Below are 17,896 nucleotides of genomic sequence, written 5' to 3' on the forward strand. Positions count from 1 at the left end.
AGCATGTTGATGGGGCTTTGCTCTACCTTGTGCAGCATGAGAAAAATGAGGTTTGCGCATGGTTTTCTTGCACACATGTAAAATGCATTTTTGAAGAGTAGTCTCTATGTCCTTGAAGTGACATCTCGCCAAAATTTCATCATAGCATACATGTGTTCACTCCTCTCATACACTCGATCAGGCCCCCACTCCCTCACCCTTGATGTCTTGCCCTTTTAGGTCCTCCTTTCACACTAACATAGCAAGGCTAAAGAAGATCATCATGGATTAGTTTATGAGCATTTCTTATATGTGAAAGACCTACTTTTCCCCTTTTAGCATATATATTAAACAAACTTGATGAGATTCCAAAATTTATGGACAATGGATCACATTGGTATATAGGATGAGCATTCCATTTATGCAATGGACATTTTGGCTCCTCTCTTTTCTCTTATGTTCAATAGGGCTCTAGTGGAAGGCTTTCCAAATGACTAGACCATGCATACCATCATGCCTATCCATAAGTTGGAAGATTCCCTAGATCCTTGTAAGTATAGGACCATCATGGTGACACATTGGCTAAGATATATGGAGTAGTGATGGAGGTAGAGCTCAACCCATATGTAGAGAGAGGGAGATTGAGGAAAATAAGACAAGTTAGATTCAAATGGGGGGATTCTCTAGGCTCTACCACATCTTCACCTTGAGATGCATGATTGAGCAAGCAAACGTGAGGAAGAAGAGACTTTATTTCCACTTTGTGGATTTTCACAAAGCCATTGATACGATTCCACAAATAGAGAGCTATAGAGGCTACATATACAAAGGATCCCATCAAACATGATATAGGGCATCTATGCATTGTATGCCAGGGTGGTAGGCTGAGTGAGATGATGAAGAGGACTTGTAGGCATGGTCTCTAGCACCACTAAACACAATATTAGTAAGTTTGGGAATCTCCCAATTCCCATTTTTTGAATACTAAAAAGGTGGCACCCGGATAACATGGCCATAAGTTTCTCAAAACCATATAATGTGACCTATCATTGGAAAGTGCTTGAAAAATTGAATCTATTGAGCTATAGAGTGCTCAATTTGGAGTTATAGTGTTCAAGTTATGACAAATCCAAAGATTTCACCACATGTCCCAAACTTATAGGAAATTCCCATATTTCACAATATGGTGTTACTAGAGTGAAGTAGGGATGTCCCCTTATCCCAAACCACAGTCATAATGCTCTCATGGATGATATGCAACAAGGCTTTAGTACCACATGAGATCATTAGAGCCAAGTTTGCTGCACCCCCCATTATGACATAGGCCCTTTTTCAAACCATCAACTTCATACACAAAGTATGTGGCATGCATCTAGTTAGACTACCTAGGAGAGGCTTCGAGGCATCTTGACAACTAGCTCAAGCAAGGCATGAGACTTCATGGTATGCACAAGTTGAGGGGTGGCTCACAAGATATGGGACTAACATGGATTATCTCTCCCCCCTTTTAGTATGGCCCTAACTCCCCCTTCATACACTTTTCATACACTAAGAGGAACATGGTCATGTGACAAGACCTTTACCAATTGTACATATAGTGCACATGGATTTCACATCACTAGCCTCTTCTATTGAAGATTGTCTTACTACAAGGATCACTTTATGAGGACTACAAGAAAATTTTCATTGTGAGACTTGGATACCAAGATATATAAATGCTACATGAGATGTGAGTAGCCATTGGCCAACTTTGAGTATCCTCCCATCAACTAGAGATTGAAAATGGGAGGGAACCCCACATCCTTGGGTCTAAGAGAACCTACAAACCATGTCAAGAGGGGGTGCTGAGCAAGGAGCCTATAACACAGTTCAAACTAGATACCCCATGCTGCTGGGAGGAAACACCTCCCTCAAACTAGTCATGGAGTGCCTAGACCAATGCCGTCTCAACCAATTCTTAGTTGAGATTCAAAGGCCCCACACGTCATTATTATAGGTAGGCACCATACAAAAAAAGAGGCATCAATCACCGACTGCTTCTAGATAGCAACTCCACATACAATAGACACATGAAGAGGGATGGCATTTCAAAGAGCTAAGGAAACTAGAGCAACATGATGACTATGGAAACAAGGGTACTAGACACATATGTCACACCATAGAGAGGAGGGAGATCTACTTGCAACAAGAGTAGCACATGGCAAAGATGAGGGATTAGTCCAAATGCTACCCCCTACTATTTCATCAGGGAGGTATGATATACTATACCTATTGATCCTAAGACTGGGTGGAATTAGATATATGTATCTCATTTAGCCATGCAACTAGAAATGTACTACTTGATCCTCCTATTGTATCCCTACATAGGCACTATTGTCTTGAACATCACCTCAACTTCTTTTCACAATTTCACAGTAAAACATAGACCATTCATAGTATAGGACTGACCATCTTTTCCAGTTTCACAATATAGCATTGACCATCTTTTAGCATGCTATACTTAGATGTCTAGTGATGACGATTCACATTGTACATGGTTTTGTCTCACACACTATTTTTTGTCTCAAAAGACGTTAATATATCTTTATTTCTTTCTTTCCTTTCTTTCTCTCTCTGTGGTACTCTTTTTAGTAATTAATGAAGCTATGTTGCAAAAGAAGATTGTATTCTATTATATCTCTTCATAGTAATTCTATACTAGATCTTTTAGATGGTAGGAGAGCTAAGAACTCTTGTGTACATATATGGCTCTACTTTGTTATTTTATATTTGCTTATTCATGATGATGCATACTATGGATCACTTATACTCAAAAGTTTACTCATAAGATATTTTCACCTCTTGTAAATATTTTAATGAAACTTTGACAAATAAGTATAGCATGATGTATAGTGCACCTACTTGGACCCTCGACATGACTACATACCTATGGACATAGAGTGAGAAACCACATGCCATCATGCTCTCATGGATGATCCGCAACAAATCATCTATACCACATGAGATCATTAGAACTGAGTTTACTGCACCCCCCACGATGATGGAGGTCCTTTTCAAACCATCAACTTCATACACAAAGCACACGACATGCATCCACATAGACTATGTAAGAGAGTATTCGAGGCCTCTCGATAGCTAGCTCAAGCAAGGCATGAGACATGGCGGCATGCACAAATCAAGGAGTGGCTCATAAGATATGGGATCGACATAGACAATCGTCATTAGTATGACTGTGACTCCCCATTCATACACTTTCCCACATCAAGAGGAACTTGGTCATGTGACATGACCTTTACCCTTTACACATACAATGCACATGGATTTCACCTCAATAGCCTCTTCCACGAAAGATTGTCATACTACAAGGATCACTAATGAGGACTATATGGAATGGTTTCATTGTGAGACCTAGACACCTAGATGTATAAATGTCACATGAGATGCAAGTAGCCATTGGCCAACTTAGGATATCCTCCCATTAGCTAGAGATTGAGACTCGAAGGATAGCCTGCATCCCAAGAGCTGAGGGGATCTACATCGTAGAGGAAGGAGCACTATATCTACAAATGTAGAGCCTATAGCATAGTTCAAGCTAGATACTCAATGCTATTTGGAGGAAACATTTCCCTCAAGGTAGTCATGGAGTCCCTAGACTAGTAGCATCGGAGCCAGTTCTTAGTTGAGATTCAAAGGCTTCGTATATCATTATTATATGCACACCATACACAGAGTGGAATGTCAGTCACAACTTAATCGACTTCTTTCAAATAGTCACTCTCTACATAATAGCCACACAAAGAGGGGTAACATTGCAAACTAGAGCAGCACACTACCTATGGATACAAGGGTACCATACACATACTACATTAGAGGGAGGTGGAAGATCTGTCTGCAACATGAGCAACACATGATAGAGATAAGGGATCACTGCAAATGCTACCCCTATACTATTTCATCAAAGATGTACGACATACTATCTTGAACTAGGTGGAACTAGATATCTTTATCTCATTCAACAATGCAACTAGACATGTAGTACTTGATCCTCCTAATGTATCCTTACATGGGTACTATTTTTTCTTGAACTAGGTGGAACTAGCTATCTATATCTCTCATTCAACCATGCAACTAGACACATAGTACTTGATCCTCCTATTATATCCTTACATGGGTACTATTTTTTCTTGTACATCGCCTTAACTTCTTTTCTCAATTTCACAATTTCTCTATATAAAATTGACCATCTTTTAGTACATCACACTTAGATTTCTAATGACAATTAGCATTGTACATGGCTCGTCTCACATGCCATTTTTGCATCAAAAGGCATTTATTTATTTTCTTTATTTTTCTCTATGATGCTCTTTTCAATAATTAATGGAGGTATGTTGCAAAAGAAGATCGCATTCTGTGAGATCTTTTCATAGTAATTATATACTAGATCTTTTAATTTTGTAGGAGCTAAGAGCTCACGTATACATCCATGGCTATACTTCCTTATTTTATATTTTCTTATCTATGATGATACTATGGATCACTTATACTCGAAAGTTTACTCATAAGACATTTTTGCCTCTTAGGATTTTAATGAAACTGCAATAAATACTCCCATCAACAATCAATGAAAAATATCACATTTCATGGACTTGTCTATGGTCGCTCTGATGGGTACATGAAGAACTACAAGAGAAACCTAAGGATGAAGACCACCAAGCATGTTCAATGTCATCCATGCAAGAGACTAAAGTAAGGCAAATATTCATAGAACAAGGGTTCCATTTGATGATACTATGGTGTCTCACCAAGGAAGGAAATAATTAAATAACTTTAAAGTTTAGAAACACAGAATATAAAATTAAAGCATCAAGGCAAAGAAAATGTTTGAAGAAACCTAAAATGTGGATCACAAATGAACATATACAAGCACAACTTGAAGTTGTCAAGGTGAAGTCACCAAGATGACAATTGCTAGAAAAGAGGGAAAACAAGGTGTTTATCAAGGCGGTAAGGCCTGCACAAAGCCTTATCACTATATTGCTTGAGGGTCATGTATTTGGTAACTCTTACAATTTTAGCAATGGCACTTTGTGCCAATGGCACCTTGAAGTATATTGCAACAAAAATATCTTGATGTGTCCCATTGTCCTAAATGCATGTCATCTTAAAGTATGTTAATGTGTCTCTTGGGGATACAATGTGGCTTTCCCTTCTCTTTTATCGCTAACAACGAGAAAAATAGACCATATACTATATCAATTAACAATGTATAAATCAATATAAATGAGCTTAGTAAAAATGTAACTTGCCAAAGTATAAGGCATTCCAAGTAGAACATGGTTTGTTAAGAGAATTAAGGATTTTGTTAAGTGATTTGATTATATAATTAGCCATAGTTATGCTATTTTTTGTGGCACATTCCAATGTTCTTACTATTTTGCTTCCAAATATTGCCCATATGTTTGCACAATACCATGTGACCAGTACTGCTCATAGATTATATGAAATTTATCGTACAAGAAATGTGTAAGCAATTTTTCTGTGCTGTGGTGCATGTTTAGCCATTGCCAATATCTAAGATTGGCCATGAATATGCGAAACAATTTGAATTGGCATCATGGTATATTATACACTATAACGCATTCACTTGCATTTTTCATCGTTATATTGTGCTTTAGCCATTTGGATTATTCAAATCCTTGAATAATACATTGGGAATTTTTAATTGGCATGCCAAGGTCTTCAACCATCAACTCCCAAAATGCTTGATGATACAGCCTTACAATCTAGATGCACTATTTTTAGTCTGTTTTATCAACATGCTGAGATTTAAAAAATGCACGAATGATGGCACGAGGTTTTGGTCTCAACCCAGCATACCCTTTAATCGCTTTAACAATTAAGCAAGATTATCACCTGAAACCATCTACAAGCTGTGTCTATTTTGGAAGCATGTTCACAAGATCACTGGTGTGTTTCAGCTGCTTTGAGGACGCTCTATTTCTGATACCTGTTGGCAGTTAATACCTCAGAGCACGACCGCAGTGATCACCATGCATCTTTTGTTTTAGTCACTTATGCTTTTTGAGTCCAGTGGACATCAACACGATTTTCTTTCTTTCTGAGTGGCTTGGGCCTACATGCAATGCAGTAACATTGTTCTTGTTCCTTTCAACAGTCATTTGAAACAGTTTGTGATTGAGCATGACTGCATATGTCAAACAGCTTCCCAGAAACTTGAAATTTGCGAAACCTCACAACTGCTTGATAAGTATTCATGCTCTACTCTACATACTTTACGAGATAACAGGAACCCTCTGATCTTGTAATCAGCAACAAATTCACTGGCCTTCAAACCTGGGTCCTGACCATCTCACCAAAAATGGGCTTCCAATTGTTATGTCCAGCAGTCCTTTAAGGCTTTGAATCTCTTCATAGTCTTTCTGTCTTCACTCGCTTTGTTGAAGGCTGTTCAGTTAATGGAGCCTTGCTTGCTTGTTTACCAAGAGCTGAGTTATCGCCTCCACCACTGGGTTGTTGCTGTGTTGCATGTGTTTGAACACCCTCAGTCAAGGCGGGAGTGCTAGTAGGAACATTCTCAGCGATCACAACAGGAAAAATAGGTGGAGGCGGCGGTGCCGGCGGGAGCTGTTTTATGAAACAACTGAAGTTAATCTCTCTCTCTCTCTCTCTCTCTCTCTCTCTCTCTCTCTCTCTCTCTCATCAGCTGAATGTACCCAAAGAACAGAGTTGCCAAAGCAATAGTCCCTTGATTCTTGCAACATGTGAGAAAAGGCCCAATGCAGAACCAACAATACAGTGATTGTCAGCACATCACCAAAAGCACAACCAAAATGATGAGGGTAATAAAGGGTCTAACGTGGTCTTTTTACTAGCCAGTCATTAGTCTTAGAACATGCCTGCTACAACCTAGGTATATAGGACCATCCTTTACACAGCACTAGTTCAGACTTGAACAAATACAAATGGGCCTCCATGGAGTCATAGAATATAGAAATGCACACGGCTAATCTTCATCCTCACCCAATCACCTAGTGGAAATCCCCTACTTTAAGCCTTCTACCATCTTGCTTGGCGTTCGACTTTTTAAATCATATTTGGTTTTCCAATAACCCAGTGCCTACCTTGCATCACCATATGAGTTGGGTCCTGACTTCTATGTCAGATGAGGTCTATGTAACTGGATGGAAAAAAGGTGACCTTTGTGAATCTAGCCGTTGGGTTAGATAGAGTAGTTAAGTTGGTAGCAACTTAAGGCACACTACATCAAATTGCAGGGTGTGGGAGTTATCACGGATCCCTATTTTGGGTTTCGAGGGCCACAAAAGCGACCCTTGACTGGGGGATCAGTTGGGGGATCCCAAGGGGACCAACAACCCTTTTGGTGGGGGTCTAGGGGCATCGCTCTTGGCCTGACAATAAAGGGAATATTCCCTAGCCGACTAGGAAAGGTTCAGAATATGGTCGGTCGGATAGACTGACTAGACTACCTTCTTGAGCTATAAAAGAAAGTCCCCTCCAAAGCCATCATTAATCTATTTTCAATCTACCCAGAGTTCTTCCAACTAGCCTTAAGCTCTTTCGCCTATCATCCATCTAAATCACCATCTAAGCTTCATAGTGGAAGTACACGAATGGAAAAAGCTGTCTTTGTATCAACTTGTTTGGAATTAAAGAAGTTTCTTTTCTTCTCATGTTTGCTGTGTATTCTCTACTCCTTGCTCAGATTTTGTTTGTTGCACCATGTAATTTTTACAATTGCATGCATGTCTCTAGGGACCTCAAACTGTATGTTGGCCAAGGTTAGGAAATGCTGCCAAAAAGAGAGGGGATAGCAAGTGAACTCGGTAGCTTCTCTTTTTTAATGTAGGGTTCAAGCTAAGGTGGGTAAAGCTCCACAGGGGAGGGAGAGAGAGAGAGAGAGAGAGAGAGAGAGAGAAGTACCTGAGCGTCGGCAATATGGGATCTATCATGCCTCTCTTTGTCGGCACCGTCGACGGGCAGTGGAGGACCTGCTGGTTTTGGTTCGCTCCCTGCTGGTGGACAACTCCGGATGATGCATTTCTGCTTGCACTGGCCATGCGGGTGGCCGATCTTATTAAAGAATTCCAGCTAAAATCGTATCAGCAGGCCAAATTGCAACATCTGACAGAGACTTTGCAAGATAGTGCATGTCAGACACATAAGTTCTTTCGAGCTCTCCATGCCTCTCCAACTCGAGAGAATATGACCAGACTCGAGGATGCACAAGGCCATTTTATCCTGGATCCACAGACTATTGTGCATATGTGCAGGAATTATTTCCGTGACCTTCTGGGTTCCGCTTCCCCACCTTCAGCCCAAATTACTCAGGCCTGTTCGGTTTTTTATGACCTGGTCCACAATCAGCTTCCACAGGACATGCAAGCTACTCTGGAGTCAGATATTGGTGAAGCAGAGGTTATGGATGTCTTATTACACTTGCCCAAAGATAAAAGTCCGGGTTGGGATGGTCTCACCAATGAGTTCTTTGAGGCTTTCGCTACCCAACTGGCGAAACCATTACAGGCTTTGTTTCAACAGGTGTGGGAAACGGGAATCATGCCTCCCTCATGGAAACAAGGACTTATTAAACTACTTCCAAAAGTTTCTTCGCCATCTAAGTTGACTCAGTGGCGCCCCATTTCTTTGATGGGTTCAATGTACAAAATCTTTTCCAAAATAATGGCGAATCGGCTCCATAAGCATCTCCCGGCCCTTGTGCACCCTCTCCAATATGGTTTCATTAAGGGCCGAAATATTCTACATAATGTTTTGAATGCCCAATTGGCCATTGATTATGCCCACCATTCTAATCAGGAGGTGGTATTGATTCAACTGGACCTGGAAAAGGCTTTTGACTATCTGGACTGGTCTTTCGTTGCTGACCTTATGTCTGCTATGGGCTTTGGTGCTCGGATGTCTCGTCTGATCTACACCATTAGTACTGCGGCGTCTTCGCGAGTCATGCTGAACGGAGGTGTTACTGAACCATTTGCCCTTGCCCGTTCTGTCAGACAGGGGTGCCCTTTGAGCCCTTTATTCTTTGCCCTTGCGACACATCCAGTTCTTTCCATGTTAACACATATGGCCGCCTCTTCCCAGTTGGCCGGACTGTCGCTTCCTACAGGACAACACTTCATTGGCCAATCACTGGCGGATGATACTTTTATGATTTTGCGGGCGGATAAGGATAACCTTCGAAAAGCATTGGATGTTTGGGGTCTCTTTGGTCAGGCGTCAGGCCTTCGTATCAATGCGCTCAAATCAGCCATTCTAAGCTGCACGGAGTCGGATTTGCAGTCCTTGGACTGGCAGGGTCTGGTTGTTCCTCGAGGTTCCATTGTAAGGCATCTTGGATACCCTTTGGGTGTTGATGTTCCTCCAAAACAGCTTCTGCAGTGGATTTCTCAGAAAATGGTGGCCAAGTTTATGTATTGGAAGTCTCAGGCCTGGCCTTTTCATGTTCGCCTCAAAGTAGCCCAGATAATTATGTTGCCAATGCTCACATATTTCTTGCCATTGTTGCCCTGGACTCCCACGACTCTGAATGCTCTCACTCAGTCTATTCGCTTCATGCTATGGAAGAAGGACTCAGTGCATGCAGGTATTTCCTGGATCTTGTGGTCGCATGTGTGCACCCCCAAACGCATGGGTGGCGGAGCGATTTTAGATGCCCAAACTCACATGCAGGCACTTCGTTGGTCCCTTTTCCGCGCCATGTGCTCGGATGATCATCATCCATGGGTCGCTATCGCCCGTTATTTCCTCGAGGGCCATGGGCTTCGGCATGGCACTACCCAACTCCAAGGTTCTTGGTGGCATGTTCTTAATGCGGATTCGCGGTTTTCCAGTTCTTCGTCATCGCTGCTTACTCATTTGGTGTGTTCCTGGAAACACGTCCTTCAAAAGGCTCAGTGGCACCCAACGGAGGATCGCTTGGCTACTAACTCTTTTCAATTGGAAGTACTGGCAGTCTCGCGTTTACTTTCGTGGGAAGGTAAACATGAGCTTAGACCACAATTCAACCGGATGGCACGTTTGGGCTTGTCTTCAGTCGCGGATGCCACCCTTGCCAGTCGCAATGTGCTTATATCGTTTCGTACTGCTAGGAGGCTCTTTCGGATCCCTCGTGGATATAGGCCTATATGGGAACAGCTTTCGACGGTGCTCCAGAGCAGACAACCCTTTCCTGCTCTTGCTTTGGATCATCCCTGGTAGGATTGGGACCTACAAGGCCGGCTGCATTTGAGCAAAGCTTCTGCTAATCAAGTGTATCATCTTCTGGTTAAAGACAATCAATGGCTAGTTACTAAAGCGAATGCTTTATGGGGATTGCGTAAATCCCGGTCATGGTGGAGGGCAACTGTGATGGAGGGTTGGGTCAACAAGACACCCTTTAAATACAAAGTCTTTCTTTGGAGAGTGATGATTGGGGGTCTTCCGCTTGCTTCGGCTCTTTCCAAGCGACGAATCTCCAATGGCACCTGTTTCTTTTGCACCACTACTATGGAATCTGCCCGCCACCGATTTATTTCTTGCCCCGTCGCTAAGAAAGTCTGGTTGTTTTTGTCGGCCGTTTGGCGAGGGGTGGTTGGTATCACACTGCGCCCCTTTGATTGGGTTTTGGGCCAGCCCAAATACCCTACTCCCGCACAGCCACATATGAAGCTCATGTACCACTTTCTTCGATACTGGGGCTGTTGGCATAACTGGACCATTCGGAATGCTTTTCTGTTTGACTCCGCCCATAATGTTCAGGGGCATATTGTGAGGCTTAAGGGCCTCTTGTATTGGCAGTTAGCTCTTCTCCATCGTTCTGATTTGCTCTCTACGGAGGACTTCCGTCCTTGGCATATGGCAATTTCCTCCGCATCCTTGCCATGAAATTGTAACTCGTAGTACTTAGCACCTCTTCACATGATGGCCTGGCTTGTCATCATGTATCTTGTAATCAAGTAATATTGTATTTTTTTCGTAATTAATACAATTACCTTTTACGAAAAAAAAAAGAAGTACCTGAGCGCCATATGAGCTTGGTCCTATCCTAGTTCCTGGGGTTTTTGCACTTCCCTCTACGTGCCACTCATATGCTTCGTCAACATCCTACCCTTTACAACAAGCTCATGCCCTCTGTGCTAGCCTTCTTTTGTCTGCCCTATCAAGCTTGGGGGGACTTATGTATTAACGGCCTCCAGCCTATCCCACAACACTTGTCGTGTGCCCACCTCCAACCTGTGCCACACCTGTTATGCGCCCGCTTCCAACCTTTGCCGCATTGCTTGCTATGTGCAGGCTTTATACTCCTGCAGTGGCTACTTGCGAGACAAACATAGCCGACACTTGCCAAGTGCCATCCTGAGACTGCTCTTCCTACAACCACCCTATTTTGCCAATACAGCATCTGATATGCCTGCTCGATGTCTATTGTACATGTGCCTATTGTGTGCAAGGTCAGCCTATGTTTGCCTGCAACATACACAACATGAGCTGGTGACAAGTCCTACGCCTTGATGAAAGGTTCAAAGCAGCTGAGATGGATCAGGCCCCTAATGATTTGGGTCTAAACATGGACCTGGAAGAAGTTGCCTTGGAAGAAGATATGGTGCCTTGCACCAACAAGATAGCTTTGAGCCTTCCTAAGGTTCAACCATCTATCAAGCGTAGCAAGCATCTCTGTGAATAATCTCCTACTGCCCTTGAGACCCCTGATCTGGGTGATTCTCCGTAACGCTCCTACGTCCACCTGGCTTCTCCTTTGTAGAATTTGCAAGTACCAAATTAGGAACAATTGCTTGAGTTTGCAATTCTCAGTTGGAGGAGTTGTTTGAGCACAATCATCGAGATATTCCTACCTATGCAGAGGAAGAGATTTTGGATGTACAAGTGAATACCCAGGAGGTTCTTTGCTCCTTTTCTGCTTTCCATGAGCGAGGTGCCATTCTTTTCTTCATCGGCTCGATACATGTCCTCACCAAGATCCAACAATGGTTGACATCTCTTCTTGAGGCTGATTATGTGGAGGATATTTTTGTTAGTTCACATGGTTTTAATAAGATTGTGCTTCGTTCTCCTTTGGCACAAGATATCCTTCTTGCCCAGCAGCCCCTCTTCTTTGAGAAATAGTTGGTGCACATTGTTTCATGGCGTCCTATGGCAAACTTCCAATGTTTACCCCAGTAGGCATGTTCAGAGTGGGTGGAAGTTGAGCGTTGCTTGACGGTTTACTGGGCCCTCCTCAAGGATGCTAGGGTTGTAGTGAGTCATGTGTTGGTGTCCCCCCATCTGAACGTAGCCAACAGAAATCCACTATGCATGCTATGGGACACAACCAGAAAGAGACCTAACTGGTTGCGCCTCAATTGCAATGGTATGAGGCCTCTTTGGTTTCGGCTTAAGTGGGATACTTTTGCTAGCCACTATTTCTTTTGTGGTCGATTGGGTCACTTTGCAACGGAAAGCCTAGACCACAAAAGTACCTTGGTGGATCAGCCCATGGATAAAGATCAAAGCACACCCCCCCCCCCCCCCCCCCCCCCCCCACTCCCAACCCCCGATGCACATTCTTCCGAGCAATAGATCGTTCAACCTAGCCAATCTAAGGTCAAGCAACAAACTCCTCCATTGGTTTTGGAGAGAGAAGCATAGACAAAAGCTCGATGGAATAAAGATAAAGCGAAGGAGGTCTCTATGCCCACAATACTTGCTAATCCTTCTCCATCAAAGGATCGCCCTCACACTAATTTATGTCACTAAGACAAATCTTTTAATGCGCCTATTGCTCGAGTTCCTATTGCCCCCAAGGATCCACAACTCTCCAAATAGCAACAGCCACAACAACATGCCCGTGATCCTCCAGCCCAACTGGCTTTTGATGGTGCACGTAGATTCATCACACCTTGGTCCAAGTTCTACTTCCCACCTTGCAAGTGGGCCTTCCTCCTCACAGGAAAAACATTAGAGGCCCAACCCCTTCACCGTGCTAGGAGACTTCTTTGAAGATGGTGTATTCAAGACATTGGCAACAAAGGCCCAAGCTCATGAGCCAAATCTCATCAACACTCTTGATCCTTTCTATTTGTCTAGTCCTGGGGTGCCTCTTGCACTCTCGTCCTTCTGCACTTACTGAATCCATTATACTTGGTTCATATATGATGGCCTAGAGCCACCATGTACTTTGTAATCTTGTTATCTTGTACTTTTTTTCATAATTAATATAATTACTCATTACAAAAAAAAGAGAGAGAAGTACAAGATTACAAGATTACAAGATGCAAAATGGCTCTAGGCCATCATGTAGAAAAAGGTACTAAGTCACAGCAATTGAACTCAGGAGATTGTAGTATGCCAAGGAACCAAATCCTCCCGAGGCCCAAGGCTGGTCATGCCTCGCTTTAACTTTTTTGTGCTGAGAGCTCAAGCATTCCCTCATTTAAAAAATCTACCGATATTGCACATAAGGTCATGCGCTAACTCATTGATTTAGAGGTAGAGGGATCATTCCCCTTCTTGGGAACACATCTGGGATACTGCCAATCCTATGGAGTGATCACCTTGCCTTGTGTATCAAAAGCAACTACAGCTGGGGGATGTTTGAAGTAATCCTTAGGGGTTTTCCCAGTAGAAGCATTCTATGGAGCAAAAGAGACCTTGTTAGCCCTTACATTGCACATAGGTCTATAAGATGTCCATATTAATCTTTTTGTTCCTTTTGGAACAGACATCCATCCAACCATGTTCCCATTGATCCTGGGACTACATAGGTTTTTTCCCCTTGTCTATGTTAGTGGGTGTTGGAACCTCCTCATCTTGAGGGCCTTCAATCATGAGATCTTTCTCAACCACGGGTGGAATTCCCGCCTCTGGAATTACCTTTTTATCTCCCAAGAACACATCTGGGATACTGCCAATCCTATGGAGTGATCACCTTGCCTTGTGTATCAAAAGCAACTACAGCTGGGGGATGTTTGAAGTAATCCTTAGGGGTTTTCCCAGTAGAAGCATTCTATGGAGCAAAAGAGACCTTGTTAGCCCTTACATTGCACATAGGTCTATAAGATGTCCATATTAATCTTTTTGTTCCTTTTGGAACAGACATCCATCCAACCATGTTCCCATTGATCCTGGGACTACATAGGTTTTTTCCCTTTGTCTATGTTAGTGGGTGTTGGAACCTCCTCATCCTGAGGGCCTTCAATCATGAGATCTTTCTCAACCACGGGTGGAATTCCTGCCTCTGGAATTACCTTTTTATCTAGGCAATCAGCCATAAAATTCCCTAGCAGCCCACAAGAGAAAAAATGACCAGCAAAGGTGCCCCATTTCAAATGGTAATGCAAGGATGGCATTCCAAGACAATTTAACCTTAACCAGGTAGACCGCTTGCAAGCAGTATCCCATAGCATACGCATGACATTGAGATTGGTGGCGCTCAAGCTAGGGGGCACTAAGATCATGCCAATGGCTGCCATAGCTTCCTTAAGTAAAGGCCAATACCCAACAAGGCAGGCCTCCACTTCGACTCAAACCGGGCATTCCTATTGGAGCAGGAGCTTAAAGTTAGCCATCGATCTCCATGGTACCACATGAACAGGGCATTGATCAAAAAACAGAGGCACCTTTGCCAAGAGGTGGTCACAGAGCATTGTCAATTTGAGCATTACTTCATAGAAGCCCCATGGTCCCACTTCACAAAGTCACCCAATAGCATTAATTTGAACCATTGGCAGATCTATGAAAGCATTGGGACCCTACCCGTGAAAAAGAGGCTGACCCTCTTTCATAAAATGCCAATAAAAAAAACAGCACTGTCTTGGTATCAATGGTTGCATCGAAAACATCATCCCAATCCTGATTGCCATATCTTCCGACTCGTAGCTCCAAAAAAATATAAAAAAATACCAGCCAAAACTTCAGCTCACGTGCTACAACTTTCATGTTGAAAACTTTTTTTGGATTGGAGTGGAAGTATTTTTAAAAAATCTTACAAAATCATGTGCCTGATTTTTCTTCCATTAATGCTTCCAAGAAGGGTCCCATTTGGTTGAATTGTCATAAGGCTCCAAATTCATGGCATTATGAGCCTCACATGCCCTTTGGATGGCTCCAAATCCATTTCATATCTTTCCTTTTCACATTATACATTTTCCCTTCACCTTCCTCCATTGATCTTTACTCTTCACCCCCCCTTGGTAAACCGGTCCATGAAATATTTTCATCCAGTGATTTCTTGGATTTCCCAAGAGGTTGTTCCCACCCTCTTCTTTATTTCAAAGCTCCAAATGTACAAAAGCGTCATAGTTGTGTTGAACATAATCACCCAACAAAGTATTGGCAGACGGATCTTAGTAAATTCGAACTTTTTATTCCAAGCTCTCCCGTCATGTCGCGCTGCCGCTCCCTGCCCTGACTGTGCCATCGAGCCAGCCCCCCAGTCAAACACCTTGTGTGTCGTCCTCTCTGAGGAGCAGCTCTTAGCCGTCCGAGCTAAGAAGCTGGAGCTAAAGGAAACAGCAATTTATGGTCAGATAGTAGGACATTCCCCAACCAAGGCCCAGCTTTGGGACCGGCTTCACTCTGCGAGTTTCTCAGGTAGTAGGACATTCCCCAACCAGGGCCCAGCTTCGGAACTAGCTTCACTCAGTGATTGGTAGTTTTCTCAGAAGGGACGCACAATGGAAACCTCTAGTCAAACGCCGGCACACTCAGCGAATGCCCCTCAGTCAAACACCTTGTGTGTCGTCCTCTCTGAGGAGCAGCTCTTAGCCGTCCGAGCTAAGAAGCTAGAGCTAAAGGAAACAACAATTTATGGTCAGGTAGTAGGACATTCCCCAACCAGGGCCCAGCTTCGGGACTGGCTTCACTCCACGCTGCACATCGGCACAACGCAGACTATCGTGGAGGCGGTCCTAATGGGCCAAGGGATTTTCATGGTCAGGCTCAGTTCGGCAGACGCAGCTCGCGAGTTACTCGCTAGTTCACCATATGTGTCCACGAAGGGGGTCATACACATGGTCCCCTGGTACAGGGGCTTTACTGTGGAGACATTCGTACTCCACAACAGGTTTCTTCGGCACCCAGTTACCCTTCTTTTCCCCAGCCTGGCGATTGAGTATCGCCAGTTGGTGGAAGACTTTGGACGGCTTTTCAGCACTATCCTTCCCGCATTCTTCGCGGATGTAGTGACAGCTACAGGAGTCCCAAGGGTACGGGTGGCAATGAAAGAGGTCAAGAATATCCCACAGTTCCTAGAGATTGAGGCGGGCGGGCACTCCTTTAGGCAGCAGGTCATTGTGACAGGGCAGCCAAGACACTACGTGCACTGCCATGACTTTGGGCATCAGGCAGCAGGTTGCACGCGTTTCGAAGCCAAGGTGGCTCCACAAACCGGCCCGCAGGTGGACGTTGATAGCTTCACATGGGTCCAGAGACGACAGAGAGGGAGATGGCGGGGGGGCGCAGCCAGCGTCTCGGACCCAGCCTCGGCAACAAGGAGTAGGTGGGCGTGCGACACCCCCTCGGCAGAGCACTCCACAGCCCGCCCCACCCGACAGGACCACAGCCCCCCACACCCACCACCCTCGCCACAGACTACCTCTCCGGAGTCCACACAGCCCCCACACCCACCTCCCACCTGCCTCCACACCCCATGCCCCCCCCCCCCCCCCCACACCCGCCATGTACTTTCGTCCATCCCATCATCCCTCGATCATCCTCTCCCCCACCACCTCCCGTACCAAGCACCCCCCCTGATCCGCACCTGGTTCAGGCGATCCCCCTCAGACCCACCCCCCCTCCTCCCACAGGAGATGATGAGCCACACACGCCTACATCCTCTTTGCACCAGCAGTCCCCCCCTCCCATACAACCACCAACTCATCCACCCCTGCCGCCCGTCGCACTTTCCCGAGACAAGCACCTGTTGCCACAGGAGTTCTTCCGCAGTGGCCCATGGTCCTACTTGAGAGTTGCGGAGCGCAGAGAGTTGAGATACCTCTAGAGGTGGGGATCTTCGTGGTTCGTAAGTCAAGAAGGGGCAAAGTCCATCTACTAGCACCACCGGATGAACCAAACTACCCTTTTTTTCTTCAGTCCTCTCACTCAAGGGAGTGGACGTCAGCACAGATAGAGGATGAGTTGAAGAGTGAGGTGGCAAACCACACCTCCCAGTGGATGGGAGAAGAACTAGCATTGTTTGCACAGTAGTAGCCTGGTTGCATGATGAACATTAATTGATGGGCTAGTGCTGAGGTCCCTCACTTGAGCATTATCTTTCGAGCCCCTCCACAGTGGAGAGCTACGAGGGATGTGATCGAGTGGCCCCTGGCACAGGTGGCCCGTTTCTACCAGTGCATAGAGTCTCGACTCTCCGCATGGCTGATAGATGCATTGATAGTACCACCTGGAACTTCTATCACCCCTATGGTCCAGCCAAGGGCCACCATGGAGAAATGGAGCTCGCCGTCCATACCGGCAGCTAAGCGCACTTGTATGCCTCATAGCTCCTCGTCATCAGTAGCCTCCACACCCAACAGATGCCTGTTCGGGCAATCACAGGTTTTCCCATGAGCTTACACCTTGCATCCTGGAATGTGAATAGCCTCCACTACAGTGGGGCACGTGGTTCTAGAAAATTGATTGTTCGACAAGAGCTACAGCCTGCCCTTGCTGGACGGATCGACATCTTACTTCTACAGGAGCACAAGCTCACCCCCACCTAGGCCCAGCGGGTAGGGAAGGTACTCCCAGGCAGCTCGCACACTTACTGGGAGCACGCCATAGGTGCCCACGGTAGGAGAGGAGGCATATGCACCTCTATTGATCGGAGTCTTACCGCTTGTTTTGGAGACCACGGGACGATAGTGGCAGGGAGGGTGCTATG

General features: G+C 44.6%; 1 protein-coding gene across 1 annotated transcript in view; it reads right to left on the reverse strand.

Moving 5' to 3' along the window:
* Positions 1-5,641: 5,641 nt before the first annotated feature.
* MED6 (RNA polymerase transcriptional regulation mediator-like protein) overlaps positions 5,642-17,896 on the reverse strand; it is a 113,170-nt gene continuing 100,915 nt past the window's right edge. Inside the window, exon 5 of the mRNA XM_087689502.1 lies at positions 5,642-6,624. Within this exon, the coding sequence (XP_087545628.1) occupies positions 6,409-6,624 (216 nt within the window). The 3' untranslated portion in view covers positions 5,642-6,408. The remainder of the gene's footprint in view (positions 6,625-17,896) is intronic.

This window comes from Lygodium microphyllum, chromosome 12 (genome assembly GCF_053477565.2).
Source record: "Lygodium microphyllum isolate KBCC chromosome 12, Lygodium_microphyllum_v1.1.10, whole genome shotgun sequence".
NCBI classification, from domain to species: domain Eukaryota; kingdom Viridiplantae; phylum Streptophyta; class Polypodiopsida; order Schizaeales; family Lygodiaceae; genus Lygodium; species Lygodium microphyllum.